This window comes from Anabas testudineus, chromosome 3 (genome assembly GCF_900324465.2).
Source record: "Anabas testudineus chromosome 3, fAnaTes1.2, whole genome shotgun sequence".
NCBI lineage: Eukaryota > Metazoa > Chordata > Actinopteri > Anabantiformes > Anabantidae > Anabas > Anabas testudineus.
The window spans coordinates 26,784,480-26,811,471 of record NC_046612.1 but is presented as its reverse complement, the minus strand read 5'-3'; the positions used below and the strand labels follow the sequence as shown (position 1 = coordinate 26,811,471).

The window sequence follows — 26,992 nt, the reverse complement described above, 5'->3', positions numbered from 1 at the left end:
ACCTCTACCTAACCCCTAAACCTACTCAAACCTAAACTCTGACACCTACTTTACTGTTTTAGTTCACTCTCACCGGTCGCATAGCACAGCTCCCACCACCACAGGAGTCCAGCTGCTGGACACAGTAGAAAATCTACTAGCTAAACAGCAGATATTTCCCTCAGTAGGTGGTGGAGACCAAAATCAAAAAGAATACTGGACTTTCATTTGTCAGATGGCCAGAAGCATCTCTCCAAATGTAGGCTCATGCCGCTCCATAGCTGACTAACAAGTCAATCATTAGCTTAAAATATTAAGATGGATTATTTTGAGAACATACTCATTTCCATACTTGAGACCAACCACCAGTCATGGGGTTTGTGGTTTAATCCATGGTTCCTCCTGTTATAATGTATGCAAAAGTGTCCTAGGACAACGCACTGAGCCCCGGGTGGCTTCCAGTGGGTCAACTACACCATCAGTTTGTGGGTGACAGGTAGTGTAAAGCACTTAAAGTAGAACAATTCTATTTAAGTGTCTGAGTAAACTTTACGTCTTCATTTGTAATGGTTTTGACTATTTCTTTAATACGTCTGTAAAAGACCTTCATGTCTAAACAACAGAAAATCTTAAATAGAGACTTCATAACCAATAAGAATTTATTGTCACAACCACAATTAGTTACACAAAAATAATAGGTCACATTTACACTATTTATACAAGTCTAGAACTCAATGTACAATTAACAGACTAACTAAATACCAATAGTTAAATATGTACTCACATTGCACACAATATCATTAAAACCTACACAAAAAACATGTACTGTGTGAAAGTAACACAAGTCGACATAAAAATCACATTATTTACAAAAAACATCCATTTGAGATCTTTAGCAAAAGGACTGTGATGTCTGATCGAGGTTCTTCCATCCACATGTCAGAGACATTATACAATCTATCATGTAAAATCACCCCCACTAGAAAGTATTATTCAGTCTCTTAATAGTTGAAAAGATTATAAAATAATAAAGTCAAGTAGCAAGAGCTGAAGAACACCAAATGCACTAGTAAATACTGCGCTTTGCTTAGACGGTATGGCGGTTTCTCCCTTTTAAAGCAGGCTGGTGAGATTAGCAGTTAGCTCCATGAAGTGCACTTTAAGCCTTATAGCTTAGCAACTGTGTACAATAATTTTTTTCCTTTTAATTTTGTTTCATTTATACATAGAATCCTTCTTTTTTTGCGTCAGGTTTTTCTCTAGACTTGCGGATATCACTACATATAGTTTACACAATAAGGTGGATTAAGAGAGCGAGGTCAACAGAGGGGGGAGAGGAGCAGCATCTTCTCTCCTGTTGTTGTATGGAGGAGTCAGTGATGATTTGCAAGAGGCTGCACAAGCTAGATGGAGGAGTCCACTTTCAACACTCACAAATCTTACTGTGTGTCTGTGGGAAAAAGATAGTGTTGGGGCTTGTTGGCATCAATTGTGTTCTCGACTGATGTTCTCTACAGTCACTGCAGGTATTGACAGAGCAGGTAACTGATCACTTATTATGAGCAAGTGATGTCCTATCTACACTGACACCAGGGGCAACATGAATAGATTAAAAAAGCAGAACTTGAAATATAGTTGAATAAATAGTGTCTACTATACTCTCTACTCTGTTTGTCACTGTCAAATGATGTGCATGTGTTTAACTGGCTGAAAGTTAACATTTGGCGCTGATAACATGAACTTTAAACATTAAAGGCTGCTGACTGCCACACTGCTGTATGTACCTGGGTTCTCAACATACTACAATATACTGTAGTCACACTCACAGTTTTACAGTAACTGACTAGCAGAATGTGACCAAACGTACAGTAACACATATTCACATATCATCATTTCCTATTAAATAAACAAACAACAATGTTCTGCCAATGTTCTGCAATCATTTTCTCTTCAGTCACAATCCCAGTTGAGCAAGAGCGCTGATAGATTTGGGAAATGTGGCTCGAATAGAAAACGCCTAAATTCCTAAACTGATAAGTAATGATTCATTATCGTGTTGTTTCTTTCTCTCCACAATGAAATGTGTAGATAGAGCACAGCAAAACTCAATGTCAGCATCTGAATATATTTCCTGTAAATATTTGGGTCAAATTCCAGTGTTTTCAGTTGTCAGAAACAAGCTGTAACTGTACTTGAGAGCAGAATGCCTAAATGCTGACGTGTTTTCTCAGATGTTGAAGAGAAAGCCTGCTCTGCTCCTGCTGCTGACTGCAGAGAGTCAAAGAGCTTGAGACAATGTCCACCAGGGTGGTAGGACAAAGAGCTCACACAGCTGATTAATCTTCCATTCCTTCATTCTGACAGTCAGGTTTCTCTTAGCAGCAATGAGGTATGTGTATGTTCACAGAAACGCAGGGTAGAACCCCTTGTGCCCACACCTTAGTAAACTGTGTTTGACTGTGTGCGAATGACAGCTGCAGACATTCACTGTGCTGCACATCAGAGGTGTGTTGTGAACCAGCAACATAGAAAAATGAGATACAACATGAGAGATGAATGCAAGTCCAGTTCTGACAGGGAGCGATGTGGAGAGAGAGGGGGGAGTGTTACTCAGAGAAGGGGGGGAACATGCCAAGATCAGCGAAGTCCTCAATGTTGTAGTTGGCAGTTCCCTGGGTGGGATCTCCAGCCATGGGTAACATGTCCTGCAGAGACACAGGGATGGGGGGGTCAAGTGTCAGATGTGCTTTGAGGACAAGCAGCTCTTCTCAGACATATCACATATCTGTGTACACTGGGCAGCAGCCAGAGGCTGGAAGACACTTTGCCAAAGTTCAGCAGTCTTTAACTGTTTTTGTTACCTGGAAGACTTCTGTTTGGCTGGGGTTAGGGTGTGTGTGCTGTTCCCCGGCCTGCTGGGAGTGATGCTGGTTCTGCCACTGGGACCAGACCTCACTGGGACGACCCGGGAACTGGCCCCCGCCCTGACTGCTCTCCCCCGATACATCTGGAAACACACACAGGGTTACACACAAGTGTAAACTGGTGCAAATACCAGGTCCAAGACACCACTTGTCTTGAGTGCTGTGGACAGAAGTAACTGAACAGAGAGGAAGCGGGTTAAAAAAAACAAACAACTGCTGATAAATGAGAGAGAGGACAGAGAAGTCGTAAGTGAAAATAAATGATGCTAAACTATAAGTTAGAAAATGAGCTTAAGAGGAGGCAGAAAAGAGAGACAGTCCATTTGGTTAATGTGTGTCTATTAAAAGGCCATCAAGTAGTTGCTGCATGCTGGACATGCTTTAATTCTACAGCCATGTGGACAACAAAGCCTGAGTTCTGAGCAGCTGGTTGATGAGTCATCACTGACTGAACACATTAACCTGTTGTCAACCTTTTGTTTTCTCTGGTTCTAGTTTTGGTTCTCGACTGGAGTGGCGCCCTCCTCGTCATCATTAATTATTTCATTTGGTCCCTGATTGCAGGGGATTGAACTCTTGTGTCCACCTTGATTTGTCACACATTCAGTTCCCAAACCCAAACATATTCACTTATATTGCTTTAACATTTGATGGTCAAATAGTTTCAAATATAGTACCTGCTCACTGATGCATGGAACAGTGAACACACACTGGAACAATGGAGAATATTGAAGGAATGCTGTTGTTGTTTCTCAGTATTTGGCTGTTTGTTGTCACAGAACAGAGGTTGCAGAAAAGTCTGAGAACCACAAGATGAAAGAGTACTGAGAAATCGAGCTCTGACCATGAGATGACTGCCAGTCAATCACATCAATCTAATTAACTAAGGTTGGCATAAAAAACATTCAGCGCAAAATAATTTGCACAGAATGTTAATGTTATTATTTTATTTTTCTTGGTGATTAAATCAAACATCTCTGTTAACTGAGCCAGTAGAGGTGGTGTCACTAGTAGGAATAGGTTCGTCTCCTGGCCAGCTTGTAGTTGTGTAATTTAACACCACAGTACGACAAAGTCTCTACTGCACTCTGCTTCTGTCCTAAGTTTGTGTTGGAGCTTGATGTAAACATAGTAAGCTGGCAACATGACCTGCCAGTCAACAACCACTATCTGTTGGCTGGTTGGCGTGTGGACGGCACAGGTGATGTTCTCCCATTCTCTGTGTGGGTTCTCTCCATTTACTCCAGCTTCCTCCTACTGTTCAAAGACATGCATGTTAGATTAATTGGTGATTCTAAATTGCCCATAGGTGTGAATGTTTGTCTTTCTCTGTATGTCTGCCCTGTGACAGACAGGTGACGTGTCCAGGGTGTACTCCTGCCTTTAACCCAGTGTTAGCTGGAATAGGCTCCAGCACTCTTGCAACCCTTGAGAGGACAATCAGTTAGGATAATGGACTGACGGATGGATGGTTTTTGTGTTTGTGTGGTGTATGACAGATACTTGTTTGTAAATTGAAATGCAAATATGAATCTAATGAAGGTGTTATGTTGCTCTGTTCTCTATTTTATCATTTATATTATCTTATATTATTATTATTTCAATAAAATCTAAATAAAAATACTGAGACGAATGTATTTTTTACACTAAAACGTAATTTAGTATTTTGGCTGGTAACAATTCTACCAGCCCCCATGGTTGGTGGGCTAAAAGTTAGTTTTGGACCTGCCTCTGTCATGGCTACGTTGTGAGAGTTTCACATTTCAGCTGTATTATTCTGATTTCTATATTGTTTGTAAATTAGTGGCAGTGTTAAGCAGTCCTGTCCAAGGTTTGCTGATTTATATACACATATAACTATTAAAGCACTTCCAGAACTTACTGAAAGAACTGAGAGATAAGTGGTTTAAAGTGGTGAGTGGAAATGTATGATTCCAAGTCTAATAAAAAATTGAAGCCAATCAGTCACTCACATTCTTAATTTGTTAAAATGTTGTGGCCAGCAGATAAAATTATTTAATTACTTAAAATGCAATTTTAATTATTAGTTTGTATTCCTATAGACATAGTGGTATTGATTTCATCATTGCCAAGCACTACCTTAAGATCTTGTCCAGAACATAACCTGTACTGTTTGTACAGTATGTTTCTACCACCCAATAACAAATAAAACTCACCAAAAGCTGCGCTGCGGTTTGTCAGTCCTGAGTAGGCATTTCCGCTGGGTGAAGAAGTGGCCGGGGACGACAGGGGGCTGTAGGAGGCCGGGTCGGTTTGGTAGCTGTGCCCAGAACCAATGCCAAATGGACTGGACTGTGTTTTACTTGACTGCAGAGCAAAGATTAAATATACAGCTGGTTAAACATACAGCTTCTCAGTGTTATGACTGTATAGTACATGTATTGTTAAGTGAAAATTCTATTAGGGAAAATAAGCTCATTTCCATTTTTTTATTGAAAAATGTTTCAACATTGTAACACATCATGATTACTATGTGATGTAGCCAAAATACTAAATGAAGCTCCATGGCCTGTCATATGAGCTTGGTCAATGTTACTTTAATGTTTTTTAACTGAAAACAATTGTCTCCCAATTACAATAACTACGGTACTCCAGGGACAAATGTCTGGGAGTAGCTTACTGTTGCTTAAAACAAGTTTGAAATTGGTTATATAACAATGACAAGAATGGCGTCCAAGAGGCAGAGCTGTTGTCCAACACTTCTGTGATTGATGGTTTGATTCTTGTCGCATCCTGTCCTTAGTGTCCTTAAGCAAGGCATTACACACCAAGTTGGCCCTGGTGAATCAGGTCATCTGCATGGCATGACTATGTGTGTGAATGGGTGAATGACAAGTGCTTTTATTACCAATAACATAGAAAAGTGCTATATAAGTGCAGACCATTTATGCAGCTTGCTCTGTTTTTGTCTATATTTCCTGACTCTCTACAATAAAGATTGTGCATGCGAAGTGCACACACACACACACACACACACACACACACACACACACACACACACACACACACACACACACACACACACACACACACACACATACACACACATTTTTTAGAACTATGGGATTGATTTTATAACTGTGTGAAGTTGTTACTTCAGCAGTTGTGTTATCTTTCATCACAGTGATTACAAGGTAAGCAAAAAATAATCTACTAGGGATGTATGGTTGATTTGTTTTGCCAGAACTGTACTGTATTTGTTTTTACATTATGCTGGATGACACTTTGTCGACTTCTGGTCGACAACTTTAGCTGGGCTCAATATTTTACAGGCCAAACCTGGATTTTTTGAAAAAGCATCCTGTGATGCCACCCCCAATGAGCCAGTGCTGAGCCAGTATGGGTGCGGCACTTTTTCAGGCAGTGTTTCATGCCATGGTCAGAATGTGAATGAAAAATAGACCTATGATGAAAAATAGAATAAAAACTTAACATAAAGACTTAATTTTTTTGTAAGAACTTTTTACATAAACACCTCTTAACATCCAAAAAGCATTTAGCTAAATTAATGTACTATCATTAAGTGCTATTACACACTGTTACAGTGTTATTACATATATAAATAATCTGGGAGCTTATACAGTTTAAAAAATTCTTTCAAAGCAACTAACTGTTCCTGAGACAAATGGGCTTTTCCAATAATAACCAAAGAACTGCAGATTATCCCTATTCTCCAGGAAACCATGTGGAAACATGGTACAATTGTTGGTAAACATACTCAACACTCTTTTCTCCTTTACATGAATTCAGTTTATTGAAATGACCTGACCTGAAGTACAGCAGCGTGTGCACAAGACGGATGAGCCTGTTAACTAACATATGCTGCGTGAATTCCCTATTGCAGGGTATTTAAACACAAACACACACACACACACACACATACACACACACACACACACACACACAGAGAGAGAGAGACAGAAAGCATGGAAAATAAGACAAGTCCATCTGTTAACATGCAATAAGAATGGGAGTCTGGGGTACTGGAGAGGAAGAGAAAATGAGTTTGGCAATAGAGCTAGAGACTGCTGACTTTATTAATGATCCAAAAGTTTCACTTGAGCGGCAAACACTTTGTGTGTGGTACCTGTCCAGTGAAGGGAGGCCGGTTCCCTGACCATGCCACCTGGCCTGTGTTGAGCTGTCTGGAGATCTGAGCCAGATTCTGATTGGATGAGCCTGATGGCTGGATGTCATTCACACTGGGGACATGGATCACAGAAGAGCTGCATGCACAAATACAAATAAACAAAAAGAAAAGAATAAAAGATTAAGCTTGGTGAGACACACTACTATCAAACTGCAGCACCAACACAGTAAGTTATAGCATAGATTTGACGTACATGCAGTAACACACCTCACTGACATACCTGAAGCTTTTGCCAGAGTGTCCCTGCTGGAAGGGAGAGCTCTGTGAATAGAGTTGTTGCCCACCAGCTGTGGAGGAGGGAACCATCATCTTCTTATCTCCCGCTAAGCACACATACACAAACATAGGTGTCAGCATTATAAATATAACAGTGACGGCAGGTAATAAACACAAATACAAAGCTAAACCCAACACTTTCAGGACAAATGTATAAAGTGTGTGCTAGTGTGTGCTTGTGTGTGTGTGTGTGTATATGCAGCGTACAGCCAGAGATGCTGGTGTACATCTCCGCAAAGCGAGGGTCTCTCTCCTGGGAGAACAGGGCCTCTGTCTTGTCAATGTTCTTCCCTGCCTCATGGACCCCACTGCTGACACTGGCCACGGGCACCTGAGGGTAAGGGTGAATGTAGGGGTAGGAGGGAGGAGGGCATAAGAGATGAAGTTTGGGTGACTTAGGTCACAAATAAATAACACAAACAACTCACACACACACACACATACATGGACACAAGTGCAAGAGATGTCTGACAAGTTGGAATTCATTAGAATAATAGCAATAGTTAGCTTTTTATCCAAGCATCCAGTTATAAAGAATAGCAAATTAATACCGGCTCAGACTTTCTCTGTGTTAAGAAACATTGCAGTAGTAATTATATTCACTTCTTTCAGCTACCTGGAGGTAGCACGTTACCTGGGAAAGATCATAGGCAGTAAGTCCATCTCTCTGGTGAACCTCCAGCTCCGCCTGCTGCTGCTGTTGTAGCTGCCTGCAAAACACAACACAATATGAAATCAGACTAACAAATACATTAAAAATGAACTGAAGCTTCCATATGTTTACATCAGTGTGTACTGGCGCAGGAGAAAGTAAATACCCAATAAATAAACTAAGAAGAAGTCAGAAAAGGACAGAGGAATATACAGGGAAAAGAAAATTATGTACATCTGTGTAGAATCTGATTAAAATCAAATTTTTTCTCAGTTCCACTTTAGGTTGATACATTTGCAGCAGTTTTCACATGCATTTAACCTTCAATTGAAAGTTTCAGCCATGTAGTTCGGTTTAAAAGAATGTCATTATGCAACACTTTGTACTTTGTGGACATCATCAGTCTAAACTGAACCCCATACGACATAAGTAACAAGTAGAATCAGGTAGTGTATATTCTGTCATTGCTTTGTGCCACTGTGAAAACAGCCCTGTTTAACTTTTTCACTTGCTATGTGTTTGGGAAAATCTTTGCTCTTTATCTGTAGAGTTGATCACTTATCTGCTGCTTTCATTGGCACTGTGTCCGTGGACTCATTGTGTGGTAATACAGTCAATGTGTCTTAAAGTGACTATATTAGAGGACAGAAGATGCATTTAAATATTTCAATAAAAACAAATATGTTATTTAACACACATCTGGTAAAAGAAGAACCTACTTGACGTTAGTGTTGGTACAGATGATGTATTCTATCTCATCAGAGTACGGGTTCTGGAATGTAAAGCTGCTGGTTCGGATTAGCATCCACTCTCTGTTCTTCATTCGGAAACGATACATCACCGACAGAACCTGACCCTTCAGTTTCACCACCTGCAAGGGGACAAAAATCACTAATTAACACTGGCTTTAATATGTCTTTATTAAAGAACTGAGCCTGGAGGTGAAGAAAGAGACAAGAACTGAAATACTGTGTTGACAATTTCCAGTCCATCTCTTAAGAGTGAGGAGTTTCAAATGCAGAGCGAAACATTCAGTTAGCCACGTTGTTCTCAAGTTGACATTAAGCCATCTTTTATCAAAGCAGTCTTCACTAAACCAGACAGGGAACCATTGATTTTAACCACTTCATTTTAATTAGCAGCTGTAAGCTGAAGTTCCATTTTGACAACACTGGTCTGTTTTGAGTTGAGCTGTCATATTGTCACGGTGTCTGTAGTGTGTACTCTCTGTGGCAGGCAGCTGGTACTAATACAATGCTAAAATTATACTACTGATTTTCCTCCTCTGTCCCAGCCTCTTACATTGCATGTCTTCTGAGTGTGAAATGAATGTATCTAACAGATCATCTAACAACCAAATTAAATACATCAGGAAACAAAATCCTGCACTGTGAATGTTTACATGTTATGTTCAATAAAAACATGAAAACATATAATATTTGTGTAGTATTATTTTAAGCAGACTGTTTTTCTATTCACATTTTATGACAAATTAATGCAGAAAACCATGAAATTCAAAGTTTTTCTTGCCACTGTATATACTTGAAACAAAATGAGCATATCATTTAGGTACCAAGTCTTTTTGGAGACTACTGGTGAAATACTAAATAATTAATATTGTGGATTGTGTGTGTACAAACACACGCTCTCTAAGTGTATGTATGTGCTAGATACAGTAAGAGCCAGAGGTTACCCAGTCAGCAGATAGGGAAAATGTTCATAATGTTGTGAAATTTCCATAAAGCTGTTGAGAGTGGTGAGGAGGTTTTTTAAATACACAGGATGAAGACCTCACTTCTGTTTTTATGGATTCCGAGCTTCTGTTCAATTGTATGCACCCAAAAACATATTGGAAGTCTTAGTAGGGTTGTTATAATCTGCATTTATCCGTAAACTGCTAAATAACGACTCTAGTTTTTAATATTTGTCTTATAACCAAGGCACCTGTCCCGAATGGGACAGGTGGTAGAGCAATAATTATGAAACAAGCATAATTATTAAACAGTTAACAACAGTTAAAATAAGAAAGCCCAGTATTTTGTTCTATTTTCTTTTGGTTCTTGAGGTTATTTACAATGGCAAAAAAGTATGTGAACCTTTTGGAATTTCATAGTCCTCTGCATTAATTTGTCCTAAAATATCATATGATCTTCATCCAAGTCAAGAATATTAACAAATATAATGTGCCTAAAATAATAACACAAAAGGAAATTCTGATCTTTCATGTCTTTATTAAGACAAACAATAAAAACCTCACAGTGCAAGTTTAAAAAGTATGTAAGCCTTTTTTAATAATGATCTCGAATAAGTTAATTGGAGTCAGGTAAAAATTAGTTTGTAGGTAAGGACTAGAGCTACTACTAAAGCCACTCGCAGAATACGCTTATGTGAGCTAGGCCTCGCCAAAAGGAGCTTTCAAAAAATCTATGTCTACAGTTAGACAAACGAAAGTGATGTGAAGTGAAAACATGTCAAAGGCAAGGCCCCCAAGGGTTGTTGTCAGAGTAAGAGCCAGAGATATTAATTGGCTATACTCCTATTGTTCTGGTTTATGGAACAGCATTTTTGTTTATTGAATATATGTAATATATGTAATGTGAAAGCCATTGTTTTACAAACAGGTGAAAAAAATGTAATAATAATAATGATATACTTTATTGATCCCCTTGGGGAAATTGTGGTTGGAAAGCTGCCAGACAGTACATACCGGCACTACTATGGGATCTCGGTATCTTGTCCAAGGACACCTCGACAAGTAGCTGTGAAGAACCAGGCATCGAACCACTAACCCTGGGTTTCGTGGAAGACTGCTCTACCACCTGAGCTATTGCTGCATATTTTAACAGGTTGTTAATTGTGTTTAGCTATTGTGTTCAGTCTATTTCATAGGAAGACAACATGTGTGCAGAAGTAATGAAAATGTCTTTGAGCCAAATGTGGAGAATGTAGGTTATTTTTGTCGTTTCACTGGTTACGAAGTCATATTATGAAAAATTCATGGAAAAAGAAGATAAAAACATTTATCCTTAACAGGAAGTCAAAAAAATTGTACACTTTAACATCCTGTGCTCAAATTCAATTAAAAAAATGTATGTGATGATTTTTATGCTTTTTTATTTTTACATATATTGGGGTCACAGTTGTCTAGCGATGCTATAACACTGGTAATGCTTGAAAATTGACTGTTAGCTGATGGAAATGATAAGTTCTCTTGGTAAATGATACATACCTGTTGTTACATAAGCCTTATAGTTAATTATAAAATTATATTAATGACATATTTTATTAATCCACCTGGGGAAATTGTTATTTGGACAGCTGTAGTAGATGACGAAGCTACTGTGGGGTGTCGTTGTCTTGTCTTGCCTCTACCAACTGAGCTACATGTCGCCCCAAGTGTTGTGTTTTGTGAAAAAAAATTTTGTTGTGAAAATGCTAATTAAATCCTGAAGCCAAGCCAAAAGCAAGTTGTTTGTGCCTCGTTCTTTCAAACTACAGGGTTTAGAAACACACCTCTCTCTAACACCCACCAGGCCAGGGAGGGTAAAACTATGCAATGATTTCATTCTGTCTCCATGAGCACCGGCCACTGGCAGAGTTCTACAGGAGTTTTCCAGAAGTCCACATTTTCTCAGTGCACCAAACCTAAAAGAATGGTCAGATTATCTTGGCTCTATATACAGTATATATGTGTACAAACATATACTCTTACGAAAGTGAACACAAGCAAACTGAGGTCCAGGATAACTCCCAGTCACCTACCCTACAGTAGAAGATTCCCAGTGCAGACACAGCAATCTGACATCAAAGTATAACCGATGAAGGCTGAGTGATGAGTCGCCTCAAGATGATTTTGTGTCGACCAAAAAGTGTCCGCGAATAAGTCCTTAATGCAAACAGCTAGAAACATGGTTTCTCAAATGTCAAGCTTACTGAGGAAATTACTATTATTACTATTACTATTATACTTTTTGTTATTATTAAGCTTTTATGTTTTTTTAAAATGTATTATTATTATTATTATTATTATTATTATTATTGATAATGAAAATGTGTTGAAAATGTTTGTGCGAGCTCTACGGAATTTCAATGGCGTAGTTCCTCAATATAGTTAACCAGGCAAACCACACATTGCATATTTAGGAAATGAACATTCTAGTATAGTTTAACACTAGGATCAGTTTTTTTTAAATCTTTAAAAAAAAATGAAACTTCAGTTGTACCTGTTGAAAGCTTTCTCTCAGGTGACTCTGGTCCTCAGGATGGCAAAACTCGAGAATATCTTTCCCCAGCAGGTCCTACAGGACAGGATAACATTTAGTTAAGAATAAAGATTTAAAAAGGAATAAGATATTTCCTAGAAATATTCTTTCCTATAGAAGAACTGTGTCCACAGATGTTTTTAAAAATAAGAAAACAAATCTGTGGTAGTTGTAGTCAACCACAGTTATGTAGCTCAACCCTACTGACAGAGATAGCAAGCATGTTAATAAAGCAAAGGTGGGGTACACTTGAGACTGTACAAGGGAGCGTTAGCTGAAGTAAACAAAAGTGATGGCAACACTGAGGGCAAACTTTTAGTTTAAACTAAGAGGTAATTGCAGATGTGCATCCAGAAAGTATTCACAGTCTGGATTTGATTTGTTATTCTTCAAAATTCTATTTCATAATGTCAGAAGTTAAAAAAAAAAAAATGAAATTGAAATGAAGATATTACAGAGGGTGCTGAGTGATGCCTGGTGTCACCCAGACATGACGCTTGGCATTAACGCCAAAGAGTTCAAGCTTTGTTTCATCAGACCAAAGAATCTTGTTTCTCATGGTCTGAGAGTCCTTGGGGTGCAATTTGGCAAACTTTTACTGGGGAATGGTTTTTGTCTGGCCATTCTACTACACGGGCATGATTGGTAGAGTGCTGCAGAGATGGTTGTTCTTCTGGAACATTCTCCTCTCTCCACAGAGAGATGCTGGAGCTCTTTTAGAGTGACCATTGGGTTCTTAGCCCTTCCCTTTTAAATGCTTATTTTTTCCTTCAGTGCTGCAGAAATTTTTCTGTACACATTGCTCACATCTGTGCCTCGATACAATCCTGTCTCGGAGGTCTACAGATAATTCCTCGGACTTAGTGGCTTGGTTTGTGCTCTGACATGCACTGTCGGACCTTACATAGACAGGTGTATGCCTTTCCAAATCATGTGTTCAAGTTGTAGAAACATTTTAGGGATGATACTGGATACTGGAAACAGGATGCACCAGAGCTCAAGTTTGAGTGTCACGGAACACTTTTTTTTTTTTTTTTTTTTTTTTTTAAATAAAACTGTAGGATTTCAATTTTGTTTTCACTTTGACATTATGGGGTATTATTTTGTAGAATTCTGAAGAAAATAATGAATTTAACTCATTTTGGATGCACTGTAATGTGGATGACATAAGGCTGTACTATGCAAACTGATATACAGTAAGTGGTTTGCAACCAACAAAGTCAAAAAGTGGTGTGCAAAAAGTAAGGTTTAACTACCTCCTCTAAACAGGTGGCACATGTATCTGTTATGAGTGATAATGTACCAGAGGTGCAATTCTTTGATTCAGTGATTCTGTCTAAGTGAGTAATGGGGGGAATCAGTCAATAAAGGCTCCAACTGACTAGGCAGAGAAATGTGTTTAACATACCACTGAACGTAACAAGTGTTTTTCATCCTGATCTGTTTATTTTCACATTAACTCATGTGTATAGCTGATAATGAAAAGTACTGCAAGTCATGGAATTTGCCCCTAATGTAGAACATGAGGATGTGATGGGGTATTGCCACAGAGCAGTTTAATCATAGAGCATGCTGTGAATTCTCTTTAGGTCAGAGGACAAACTCATTTGTTATGCACGCATTTAGCCCTTGACAATCAGCAGATATTCATTTCAAAGGACCAGCTGCTCTTACGCATTTATTTTTTATGTTTTTGGAGCTAGTCAGATCGCTCAGTTGATCATGACGTTATTTATAAAAGTGAAAAAATGCTGATGAAATTATCTGTGGAAATGGCAAGTAAGAAACATTGAGGGGGATAGAATTCCCTGTACTTAACTGAGGGCTTGAGGTAAATTAAACTTTACATACCTATACATATTTTTACAGCGCAACCGAGTGATACAATCATCACCATGATGCTTGTGGTTTTTGTTTCGCACAAAAATAAAGTTTGTATTTACAAATGAATTTCATTCCAGTGATATGACATATTACGTTGAGTTTGTATTAACAGCAAGAGGAGACGAAACTAATATAAATTATAAACCTCCCTGAAATGAGGACTTAGTTGTCCCTGCAGATAAAATGATTTAACATGTACTACTAATAGACACTGCCCATCCAAAAAAAAGAGCACCTGGAAAATTTTAAATAAGCAAATAGGTAAGAGCATCCAATTGAATAAATACTGCATGAATAATTATGTTTCAGCTGGCAACAAGTTATTTAACCCTAAACGATGCAGTGAGTAGTTTCTCATTTCTTAAACAACCATGTCTGAAGACACATCCTGTGGTTGGGGAAAAGATGTTAATCGGTTTCAGAAGGGTCAAATTATTGACATGATTCAAGTCAAGAAAACATCTAAGGAGATTGATGAAACTACTGAAACTGGGTTAAGAACTGTTCAATAGAAGAAAGTCATGTGGTCTGATGAGTTCAGATTTACCCTGTTCCAGAGTGATGGGCGGATTGCGGTAAGAAGAGAGGCAGGTGAAGTGATGAACCCATCATGCTTAGTGCCTACTGTACAAATCTGTGAGGGCAGTGCTATGATCTGGGGTTTCTGCAGTTGGTCAGGTCTAGGTTCAGTAACATTATGTGCCCAAAGAATGAGGCCAGCTGACCACCGAAATATACTGAATGACCAGGTTATTCCATCAATGGAGTTTTTCTTCCATGATGGCATGGGCATATTCCAAGATGACAATGCCAGGTTTTTTCGGGCTCAAATTGTTATAAAGTGGTTGAGGGAGCATGACACATAGTTATCACACATGGATTGGCCACCACAGAGTTCAGACCTTAACCCCACTAAGAATCTTTGGGATATGCTGGAGAAGACTGCACAGTCATGATGATCTTGGGGAAAAATTAATGCAACTATGGACAGAAATAAAGGTTGTGACATTTCAGATGTTTTTTAAAACAATGTCACGACAAATGCATACCATAATCAAAACCTGGGTGACTTTTTTTGCAGTGTACTTAACACTCACTCTGTCAATGTTGGAAATATACTGTGAATATGAATATGCTGTCAATTTCCCTTAAAAACAGGTGATAAAACTACTTCCATTTTTATTACTTTTAATCCTCATCGCTAACCTGAGGCTGATAACCAATGACATTAATGCAGCGTGGATCAACAAATGTGATGACACCATCCGAGTTGTGACGCGACAGGAACTCTGTGGGAACTGACAGGCCGTTCATGTCCATAGAGACTGGAGAGCTGGTCACCTGAGAAAGGCACAGACATATTAAACATGTTAACATGGAGAGCTAGAAAGCAAATACAGTGATTTTTAAAGAATGAAGTTAAGAGGGGAACTTAAGAGAAGAAAAACAAACAGCAAAATATAGTGATACAGTAAAGAAATGTATATACTAAAATATACTATAAATAGGATGAAAAGAAACGTGAGGACATTGAAGTGAGTAATTAATTGAGTGAATAAATATTTAAAAAACAACAACACAAAAACAGTACATTTCTATGAAGTGAGAGTCTGCGTTTGATAGCCTGAGGTAGCACTGATGTCAGTCTCTATACATACAGCAGTTCCACTTCTCTACGTGATGTGTGTTTGTATGTCGAGAAACTCAATTTCTTTAAAATTCACAAATTGTCTAACTACTGTATCTCTGTCTTAAGTTCTCTGAGGTTCTGATAGAAGAAGACATCCAACGTGATGATTTTTTCAGTTCTTAACTGACTGTGCCAAACACACACCTGTAGTCTACCGATGGCCACTAGGCAGTATTTTCCGGTCTGACTAGCCTCTGTGTCTTCTTCAGGAATGGTCATACCTGAGGGACAGAAAGAGAATTTTGAGTTTGCGTTATGTGTAAAGGTATGTGTATGACATATATGATGGAGGATACTGTAGAAATACTATCCTTAATTCTCAGTGTGTTGATGTTTGTCATTGGAGAAACAGAGCAACACAATATAATGCAAAAATGTCAGTCTAGAAGATGCTTCAGAGTTCAGACATCTCCTTCACTAATTGGATTTTTCAATCCAAATTTAACATTAGCAACTAAAGCACAAAATATATTCCAGGTATGGGTGTTCCACACCGCGCCAAGCCTTTTCTTTGTCCAAAGAAATAAGACTAATGAAGTACAGAGATCCAGGAATAACGAATAAGGAATATATTATGCCCATCACATCTGCCAGGAAAGTAAGATTCATCAAAATATATGATTTGGTCCATTACTTTTCAGTCTGTTTGCCAGTACATTTGATTTGAATTTTATGGTCCACACACAACAAACTCACTGGTCTTCAATTCCTTTTTTAATACTGGTTGCCCTGAATCATGAGCTAAAATTCAACACAAAGACCATCACTGCCAGTAAATTCTATTCTTCATGTTCTAGAGGGTCAACTGTAATTAAAAGACATATTTATGTGTCACTACTGTAGAGCTCAAAAAAGATGTCAGAACAATCTATGAGCTCATGTCCATCAGCTGTCCGGATGCAGAGTACCAGGCAACCTGATCGAAATGACCCTAACCTGATCATCAAGCCACAACCTCATTCCAAGACTAAAAGCTCATTTAAAGAACATGTAAATCTTCACATTGAGCATAAATGTTTATGAAAACTAGCTGATTTCTCATGTGTTGTGTCCTTTAATGACCTCAACTTCAATTTCATATTAACATTAGCTTCTCATTACTCTGCTACTCCACTACATTGTCAACAGTCAACAAGAGTGTCTCAGGCAAAACCAACATCAATCTATTGATTGGGTTTCAATGTACTGTTTTTTTAGATATAGAGAGAGGGGAAACCAAGAAGGCCCACGAATTCCATTTAATGGAAATTTCTCATAGAGTTTCTCCTACACTTCTTCTTTCCATTTGCCACTTGAACCTTGCAGCAGTGAGAGGTAATCTACTAGCTGACACAGTCACTGCTCCTCTACAATGATTTATAAACCATTTTTTCACCATTAATCTTCCACACAAGATCGACTTCAGCCATAATACCAGACTGCTGACATAATTCATTCAAACAAATATTCACACTTGCTCCTCTCTGTCTTGTAAAGTAATCCAGAAAAAGGGAAGAGAGAAACAGACAAAGATAAATATCAATTACATATTGATAGCACTTCTACCACTCTAACTCTTCCACAGTTGCTCTGTGCTAAATGAAGTATTAGGTGTTTTAACCAGCCATTTTGTATTCATAAGAAAGTAACACAAAGGTAAAAGTCAGTAGAAGTACTGTGAGTATGTCAACATAGTTCACTTAGCTCCATCCAGCTGTCCCTCTCCCTACTCTCCATAATACACTTCACAGGAGGTCATCATTATAAAACCACAATACAAAAGAAAACTCCATAACTCCTTCATCAAGCCGAAATTACTGGAATTTCTGACAGGTTAGAAGAGAGAGCGCATGGCACCAAAACTAAAAAAACAAAGCTAATGTCTCTGTACTGTTGTCAGTCCTGTTCGATAAGTCAGGATCACAGGATAATATAAGCATGTTAAAAAAAGACTGAAGTTAAATTTTATCAGATAGTCTAGCAAACACTGAAAAATACTATCAAAGTAACAGCATTCAAGTGAAACGCTTCTACATCGGTGTGATTTAACAAATGATATCTGCATTTCATGCCTCTATTATGTGTTACAAATCACCTTGGTGTAAAGATTAGGTACAGAACTGTGGGTTGTACATAAAACTCAACCTACATCAGGGACTGAAAGAGGGGATAGCTTGCCTTTCATAGCTTCGATTCAGGGATTTAGCATTGCAATAAAGGATAGGTAAGGTTAACCATGTACCTGGACTGAAATGCCTGTACAGTGAAGAGTGTATAAACAGGATATTAAGAGAGGGAGCACTGACCTAGATGATCTTTAATATCTACTAATCAGAGAAAACATTCCTAACCAGTCAACAACAGCAGTTTACACACTTTGGAATGTGTGTATGTAGATTACCATGACTCTGTCCTCACTTGTGGCTACATTCCTGTAATCAATGTGCAACATATCACTATTTGCAGCGCGTGCCTCTCTGTTATCCATCTGTAATTAATGAGCGTTTGTGCGTGTGTTTGCCAGCTGTACTTTGTCCAGAACATTCCAAATAAGTATTTTTAGTGCAAGGAAGTAAGCCATGTGTCCATAATTTCAAAACACATATGGTTTGTGTGTTTCTGTTGAAACAAAATATTACAGCATTCTCTCAAACCTTTAATAGGGGAATTAGTTATTTTTTACTTTAAGTTGTTAAGTTATATCACCCCACTTAACATCTTTACATTACCCATCTAGACATCTACAGGGGTTGAATTACAATCATTGTCTCTATAAACACTCCAGTATGTGTGTGTGTGTGTATGTGTGTGTGTGTGTTGAAGTCAGAGAGTTCATGTACTCTCAGAACTGGTGTGCCTCACATCCATAGCAGACAAACCATTGATATACCAGTTTGAGGCTGAGATGGTACATGTATTACATACACAGTATAAGAGGTAACATGTAAGATGTGTCTTTGTCCTTTAGGGTTGGGCATGCTACCAGAGATATCCCTGTACACTATGCAGTCACTTGGTTATGGCATTCCACATACACTGCCTGCTATCATCTTGCAACCTGCTGTTGTGTGCTGATTGTCTCAGGAGTCTCTTTTTACAGTCTGCACCTTGGTTCTTCCCTTGTGTGGTAGACCCCAGTCTCACCTACCTATCAGTAGGTGAGACTGGGGTCTACCACAGTCTCACCTACCTATCAGTAGGTGAGACTGCATATTAGTTGAGGCTATCTTACTGATGTACTAGATACTAAATAGTGGCATTTAATTAACTTTTAAACTTCAACTTGGTGTGTGACTGCATGTCAGTAAAACAAACCCGTAAAATGCATTGGATGGGTACAGGAGAGCTTTAAACCTATAGAGAAAAAGTGTTCAGACTTCAAAGATTTTTGACTGAGGGTCAGTCATACAATGGTATTTAAAGGAAGCATAATTTAAAAGGTGCCAGCAAATTTGTTAAATCAGAGTAGATGAGCATAGAATCCATCTCTTGAGTGTTTATGAAGACAGGTGTAGAACATCTGCACTTCCTGAGAAGTTGGTAGGGTAAATACACTCCACAGGCTTGCTACAGCAAACATCAATCTGTCTCAGAAATGAATCTGCCACTAGACAAACAGCAAACACCATCCAGCACATGCACACATTAATAAAATGAAATGTTTGCTTTGCACTATATTTAAAACACTCATGGGATGCTTACATATAGGGAACACATACTTTTTAAAAAAGCTTCACTGAAACATGCCGTTCTGCTCACACATAGGATGGATGGGACACCAGAACTACACAGGCTGTTGTGGATTCGAGTTTGAACCCGGGTCCTTATCCAGAGCTGTGCAACACTTACACAGGTGCTTTAGGTTTGACCAAGCCACATTCACTCTGGGTAAAGGCTCGTGCAGAGAGGTGAGGTTTAGGTTAAGCAGGGATAGAGATAAGGGCACTGCGTTGAGGATGTGTACAAACCTGCAGGGGGCCAGGCTTTGATGTAGCCAGTGCAATGCACCACAGAATACTGAGCCTCTCCTTCCTTTGAGGGTCCAAGGCCATTTCTGTTTATTAAGTACAGACACACAGACAGAGCAGAATGTTAGGTACTAGGAGACAGGTGTGGAATTGACTTAAAAACAACACACCTCTTCTATGCAAATGCATCTTTTCCTCTATGTGTCAAACCTGTTTGTATGTTGAAACCATGTTTTTCTCCCGCTCAAAACAGAGCTTTTTGAAAAAAGCCTCCAGTGTGTGTAAATCTGAATAGGGTATTATACTTATTTGACATCACAATGAAATAAGGACCTTATCACTGAAGAGCTTCCAAATGAATCCACAGGAGAGGTAAATCTACTTCTTATTCTGACATGTCAACCCAACAGCAACAATCAATTTAAGAGATATTATCCATGAACCTGGAGAAATTTAAGAAACAAGGGCAAGCTCGTAATAGATTTCCTCTGAATGACAATTTTGATAAAAAGTAAAATATACTTAGATCTCAGCATAAGCGGGCTTTGACATTAAACAACAACAACAAAAAAGATAAATGTAAAGTTGTCAGCTTATGTAGCACTTTTAACAATGCTTCACCAATACTAGTCGGCACACAGGAGGTTCAACATATTTCCCACAGACAACTATTTGACCCAACAGTACTTATACATTCATATAAAAAAAAAGAAGTAGAAGAAGAAGAAGAAGTTTCTGTACCTATATCGCTTCCTCATATTCGAGAGTCGGTTCAGGGAGATATGATCCAAGGGAGCACTGCCACACCTGCACACAAATGAAAAACAAAGACAACAGCATATGTTACACTCTTTTAGTACATGATATTGACCAGCGTCTGTTAATTGATTCAGGTATCAATTATTTCACTACACTACAAGACAGAGTAGAGATCCACAGGACACTAGCCACTGCTGATCTTCTAAATAACTTTTTTATTTTAGCCAATAGCAGTTACAAAATAGGCCCTAACATCAGCTCAGGACATTTTCTAATTTATGGTCTAATTTGATTGGTGTGTGGAAGTCCATTTTAATGCAGTGAGAACAAAGAAAGGTATGTGTATGACAATAAGACCTTACAATTTTTGCAAGGATTATTTCTAGGTAAAGACACAGAAACCAAGTAGTACTGCCGATATGTACTGTCTGGCAGCTGTCCAACCCCAACTTCACCAAAGGGATCAATAAAGTAGTAACTATTAGTGATTTTCCCCCAATGTTTAAAAGCATGATCACAGACTGGGGTTACCCTAACATAACCCTTACCCAGATGGAAAAAAATGTTTAGTATGTTACTTTGCAATATCCTGACTTCAATTAGCAACATAAAACATTTTTCAGTTTGAAAACAGCTTATCTAAATGTTGAAATTTAATTCTCTCTTATACTGTTTATGTCAGTGGTGACAGTTGCAACCAAGTAATTCAGTGAAATAAGGTCCTCATAAACAGCTCCCTCTCTACATGCATAAGCATGGTCAGACTGACTGAAGGTCTGCTCCACAGTTTGATACATGAGTGATTTACCACTGTGCAAATATCTGGCATCACAGTTGGTCTTTCTGTACCACAGTAAAAAAGGTGGCCCGATTACTTAATATTGCTGATCAGTGTATAGAGCAAACACCAAGTCAGGTGTACAGGTTACAGCCTACAGTTTGAATTGTAGGGGCAGTTATTGCCCCCAGGTGGGTTTCAAGTCAGGGCTATACAGTCAGTGTTTTTCTGCGTGTTACATAACCCGGGCTGGATCTAATAAGACTTCCCTGAAATGTCAGCCAGCTCATCATGCTGTGCAGCCATCTTTACTTACGTGTCACAGAAGTGTCTGGTTTCACTGTTTCCTTGAACAGTTGTGTCTCTTTTAGACTGTCCCAGCAGCATGTTTTTTGAATTATGTAGACCCCGGAATAGCATCATAAAAGAAGACAATGCGAGTCCAGCAAATTCCTAACACCATAATGGCTCTCGTGCAACTCACAGGCCTTTGTGATAGATCCAGACAAAACAAGGCTGATGATTCTACGCGCTCTGGCCCTAATACAAACACAGCATGTCAGAAGAAAATTTGGAAAGGGTATGTTATTTTGTTAAACTAAACATGAGTTTTCCAAAGCCCTGGAAGCAGTCAAAGCTGCTTTGATGTAGTTTGCAGCCAGTGAGTATTAAGGGCTGTAGGGCAAGCACAGACAGAGAGACCAAGGACTGAGACAAATTTAGAAAAAAATGGGTTTGTAAGGGTCACAAACTAAGGAGCAGAGCAATGTTCAACAGAAGGCAACAGTTATTTGAACATAAACTGTAAACCTTCTAAGACCTATTATCCATGAAGTATGGAAACATCAGTCAACCAGCACCCTGGTGTCAGGATAGAAAGGCTTTAGGTTCCTGTGGTGTGAAATAGGCTATGGACTCGTGAACATCTGAATTTAAAGAGCAGGTATGACTCATATTTTGCATGTTTGCAATGTGCTTTTAAGGGGCATGGTGTGTGCACCATCACAGCTGTCTAGCTCTAGGTTCAAAGTCACTGTTACAGGACAACAATTATTCCACTACCTGAAAAATCATTACATGCAATGCATGTATGTGTAAAAAAACCCAGACTGAATAAAAAGTTCTACTGTGCAACCAAACATTTATTTAAAATTCTAGAAGATACAGTAATTCCAGTTCTAATAGTGTATCTTAAACTTGCATTTAAAAAGCTGTTTGGCTCTTAGGATCAAGCCATCTGTTCCAGCCCCTGCCTCCCAGAGCTCCCTCCATGGTCTTAGTTAAGTGTCCTGAGGAGTCTGAAGCCTTTACTTTAAGGAAATTAAAGGCTTCAAAGTGCCAAATGTTTGAAATATATCGGATATTTATATTCATCATATACTCATCAGTCACAACATTAACCCCACCTTGGTTTTAATGTTGTAACAGGGGGTGACAAATCTGTCTCACTAGGTCATTTGAGCATTTCAAGAACTTTTCCCCCATGAATGACTAACACAAACAAGTGTAAAGCTGCTATAATTCATATTACATGATCAGAAAGATCATGATAAGATACATGAACAGAATGATCATGTAAAACTATGCAGACACTTGTAGTAGGGATTTCTATGATATGAGATTTGAATTTGTGATATATTATTATTATTATTATGCTTGTGCATAATATCCCTATATGGCAAAGAGGTTTTTGATCTGCATATGCCCAGAGCTTCCAGCTATGCTTTCTCTAATGAGCAATAGTCCTCTCTCTGCTGTTCAACAATGAGTGTAAATTGTTGGTGAACAAATGATCATTATAATTATTATTATTCAAATGAGTATCACCCCCAAGTTTAACTACCAAAAGCAATGCAAGTATTTGTTTAAGTAGGAATTGAAATGAAACATTATTCATGTGGGTGTGCAAACCCTTTTTGTGCTTTAGTATTCAAATGTTCAACCTTGGTTATCTCCTCCACTCATACAGTATCTTCCATTTCATTTCCTCCTCTGCCTCTGACTCACTCTGCATAGACCAGCATATTATGATTAATAGTGGGAATAATATTCACAACACCACAATCAATCACTAATAAAACACTGCTGTAAAAGTGTCTGTAAGACTAATTAGAAACAGCTCAGCAGGACTCTTGAATGTTTTGTGTAGGCAGTGGCTGAAAGTAAGAAAACTGCCATTCCTGTCACTGTTAATGTGTAAAGGCTTTCACTTTTTGAGCTACGCACTGTAACCTACCTGTCATACTACACAAACCCCTGCTGTCTGCCATTGTGTCCCAGAGAGGTGACCATATAGTATATCAGAAGCTCCATTTGTTTTCAGCATGCTTCATTTTAGCCATATCTAATTAATTACATTTTTTTTTTTGCAACTTCACCTATTTTACACATTATAAGCATTTTAAGAAACTGTAACATTCACAAAGACAAATTAAGCTAGTCTTACAATAAAATCTATCTAACATTATTGGAATTAAATGTGTGAATGGACAAATCCCTGACTTAAAAATGTCAGGTTTCTTGGATAAAAAGCACATTTTAGGGTTAAGTTATTAAATATAGTACTCTAACAATGTGACATGACAACCAAGATAATGTCACACTGAATGAACTGCTTCAGGTGTTTTAGACACTTTCACCAAGACAACAAACATATAGGGACAGGAAAACACACACCTCATACGGCAGATGAAAGAGCGTCGAGAGCCCATGCACATCCTCATGGAGGACTGCTGTCCCTCCTTCTTCACTGTCCCCGTCTTCAGGTCCAGAATGCGTCCTATTAATGCGCACACACACACACACACACACAAAGCAGCTTAAATTAAACAGAGAACTTCAACATGTAGACAACTTATGACTCATATGTTGAGATTTTACCTTGTCATTTTTCACTCATGCATACTTATCTATAATCCATCTTATCATAATACCACATACTTGTATTTCAATCTGATGAGTTAACAGGTGTTAGCCTATGAAAACTCATTTTCAGACAGAGTTTGATTTACTTTGCTCATTTATTTAGTCCAAGGACATGTGTGGGATTTCTGAGACTAACCTTAGTTATTTTATTGAAAGCATTTTTCTAATCTGCAACTGAATTTAGCACTAATGCTACAGAAAAAGTATAAAAAGTCTATTTATTCTTTTTTATTATCTCAGGTTAAAATAACTTTGTTCTTGGTCCCTGATGTTTAGTTATTCACCATGGCTGTTAACAACGATTGGCTATGATAACAATGAAATAAATCATTTTTTGGGACTATACCAAACACCATTTGTGAATAAATTGCTTTGGGAAATTCAGGGGCAATGTGTCCTTTTTCCTTTTGAGCTCCACCACACCAGCCTAAACTCCTACACCTTTGCTGAAACTCATAAAGCTACATGGAAGATTAGTGAAACATTTCAACCTAACAAATAAGAAAATCAGTTGCCATGTCTCAACTTGCAGGCATATCAGGTTTATACTAAGGTTGAGTTTGTGTAGAATGGAGGAGAAAAGGAGACTGAGACCAAATACCTTGGCATTTTTACTGAATCATCAGCAGGACAGGACTGATCCTTTCCAGATGGAAAAATAATTCTCAGTTTCTTGCAAATATCAAGCTAACTGGAACTTCACACGCAAACCCACTACTGTGACAGTGCTATTTCAAACAAATACATGAGAGAAGGTGGATGACCATGGTAAACAAATAACAGACAGGGTTACATAATCAACTATTCACTCAAAGAGCACAGGAAACAAAAATATTTCACTCAAACTATTTTCAGTATGCATGACCATGCATGAGTATTGCCAAAGGTTTCAGAAAAATAAAAACAAATGTTCTGAACAATAATGTGTTTGCTATGTAATTTGTGACCATGTTCTACAAATTAACAGGCATGTAATGGTGGTGTACATTAGCTAAAACACAAAAGTATGTATGACACAGAAGAAAATTTTAGTGAACATAGTTTTAGTTAGTGAATTTTCTCAGTATCGGAATAAATATGGGAAAAAACACCAGTTTTTCCACGCAACCCCTGAATCTACATAAATTAAACCAAACTGAAAAACTGGGATCCGGATTGCGCTTAACAGGTATTTATTGTGTAAATGATTACATCATTGATCATGATCAAAATCAGAGGATGTACATGTGACAAACATGTTATAGGAAGTTGGAGATGTGTAATCACAAGAAGGCCATAAGAGATCCCCGGCTAAGAGCTAGACAACTCAAGAACTCTCTGCAGTGGCCAGTATCAATGTATCAATCACCATCAGGAGAACACTGCACAACAGTGGTTAGTATGGCAGCGTTGCAAGAAGGAAGCCAGTACTCTGCCACAGTTCGTGTGTTATGTCTAGCTATGGTCATGACTCTAAACTGCAGCTGGCTTATACAGAATGTGTCTAACATTCAAGATTATGTCTATTTGCATGGAATGCATCAATACTTCACAGTGTTTACATCCATTCCAAGTGCCACCAATCCCACGCATGCTCAAAATGCATCTTAACATCAAAAAGAATGAGTGTCAAAAATTGTTGAAATTGTTGGAGTTTTTAAACAGAGACCTAATAAAATGACACTCAGCACACCTTGAAAAATTAAACTGGCCTAACGTGACCCCAGCAGCACATACTACAGTCAGTATAATCATCTCAAAACAAAACATCCTAGGCCTCTCTAGTCTCAAGGAGTTTTGTCTGATTGTTGATTAATATCAGTGCCTGTGCCTCATATTGTTAGCTGTTGTATTCAGACAAAATCTCTGTAAGGACTCTCTAGAACATATGCTAATGGATAATATGCCAACACAACTTTGTAGCACATTTGCAAGTAGAAAGTAGTTTCTTCATGGACATATAGGCCTGTAAATCTAAATAGCATTTCCATTAAGGCTGTGTTGTATGTTGATGTAGGAAAACTTTTGCAGATAAATAATTTTTGATTTCAATCAAAACCAGCCAGTGTAGCCACTGTGATTTGGAAAATGGTGAAAACCCCAAGGGCTGTATGTTATAATACAAACCTCCTGCTGCTGCTAAATAATTATTTATTATTATTATTTATTAAATAAAATAATCAATAGATTAATCAAAAACAAAAGAAGTTAAATGTTGTCTTTTAACACAACATACAGCTCTAACTCAGACACTTACACATAATGAAAATTGTGATTAATGTGAAATCATTATTTATCCACTCCTAGTGTGCTTTAATCCTTTAATTCAATTGTAAAGAATTGTGAACAATATTGAGATTGTGTAGGACAATTCTGTACTGCAAAACTAGTCAATGTTATTAATCATATGATCTACAAATATACGAATAAGCTAATATCTTTTCTGACAGGGCTCAATTTGAATTGAAGAATGTTAAAAAGGCATTAAATATTAAAATATAAAATTAAGGTAAGATACTGAGTACTTATTGTGGAAACAATAAAAACAACAAAGGCAATCGCCTAGAGTGGCATGTGCTACAGGGGGCGCTATAGATAAACAAATGAATAATAAATAATTAAGAATAAATAATAGTAATAATTTGCAGAACTGACTGGTGCCCTTTCCTCATGCTGCCTTGAAACAAGGAAAGAACCAAATAAACAGAAAAGAAAAAGAACATGGCCCTAAACCTGTCCTGCGCGGTGCACTATGCAAGAGGGGGG

The 26,992-nt window shown here is 38.1% G+C and overlaps 1 protein-coding gene across 2 annotated transcripts in view; it reads right to left on the bottom strand.

Moving 5' to 3' along the window:
• Nucleotides 1-624: 624 nt before the first annotated feature.
• The window catches only part of arnt2 (aryl-hydrocarbon receptor nuclear translocator 2), a 47,331-nt gene continuing 20,963 nt past the window's right edge, over nt 625-26,992 (bottom strand). For both annotated transcript variants that reach the window (XM_026378163.1, XM_026378164.1), the window contains 14 exons: nt 23,999-24,101; nt 20,527-20,592; nt 19,786-19,871; nt 15,983-16,059; nt 15,355-15,489; nt 12,226-12,300; nt 8,722-8,873; nt 7,985-8,060; nt 7,558-7,681; nt 7,295-7,397; nt 7,012-7,150; nt 5,081-5,231; nt 2,841-2,986; nt 625-2,684 (listed from right to left, as the gene is read on the bottom strand). In XM_026378163.1, the coding sequence (XP_026233948.1) occupies nt 2,586-2,684; nt 2,841-2,986; nt 5,081-5,231; nt 7,012-7,150; nt 7,295-7,397; nt 7,558-7,681; nt 7,985-8,060; nt 8,722-8,873; nt 12,226-12,300; nt 15,355-15,489; nt 15,983-16,059; nt 19,786-19,871; nt 20,527-20,592; nt 23,999-24,101 (1,532 nt within the window). In that variant the 3' untranslated portion in view covers nt 625-2,585. The remainder of the gene's footprint in view (nt 2,685-2,840; nt 2,987-5,080; nt 5,232-7,011; nt 7,151-7,294; nt 7,398-7,557; nt 7,682-7,984; nt 8,061-8,721; nt 8,874-12,225; nt 12,301-15,354; nt 15,490-15,982; nt 16,060-19,785; nt 19,872-20,526; nt 20,593-23,998; nt 24,102-26,992) is intronic.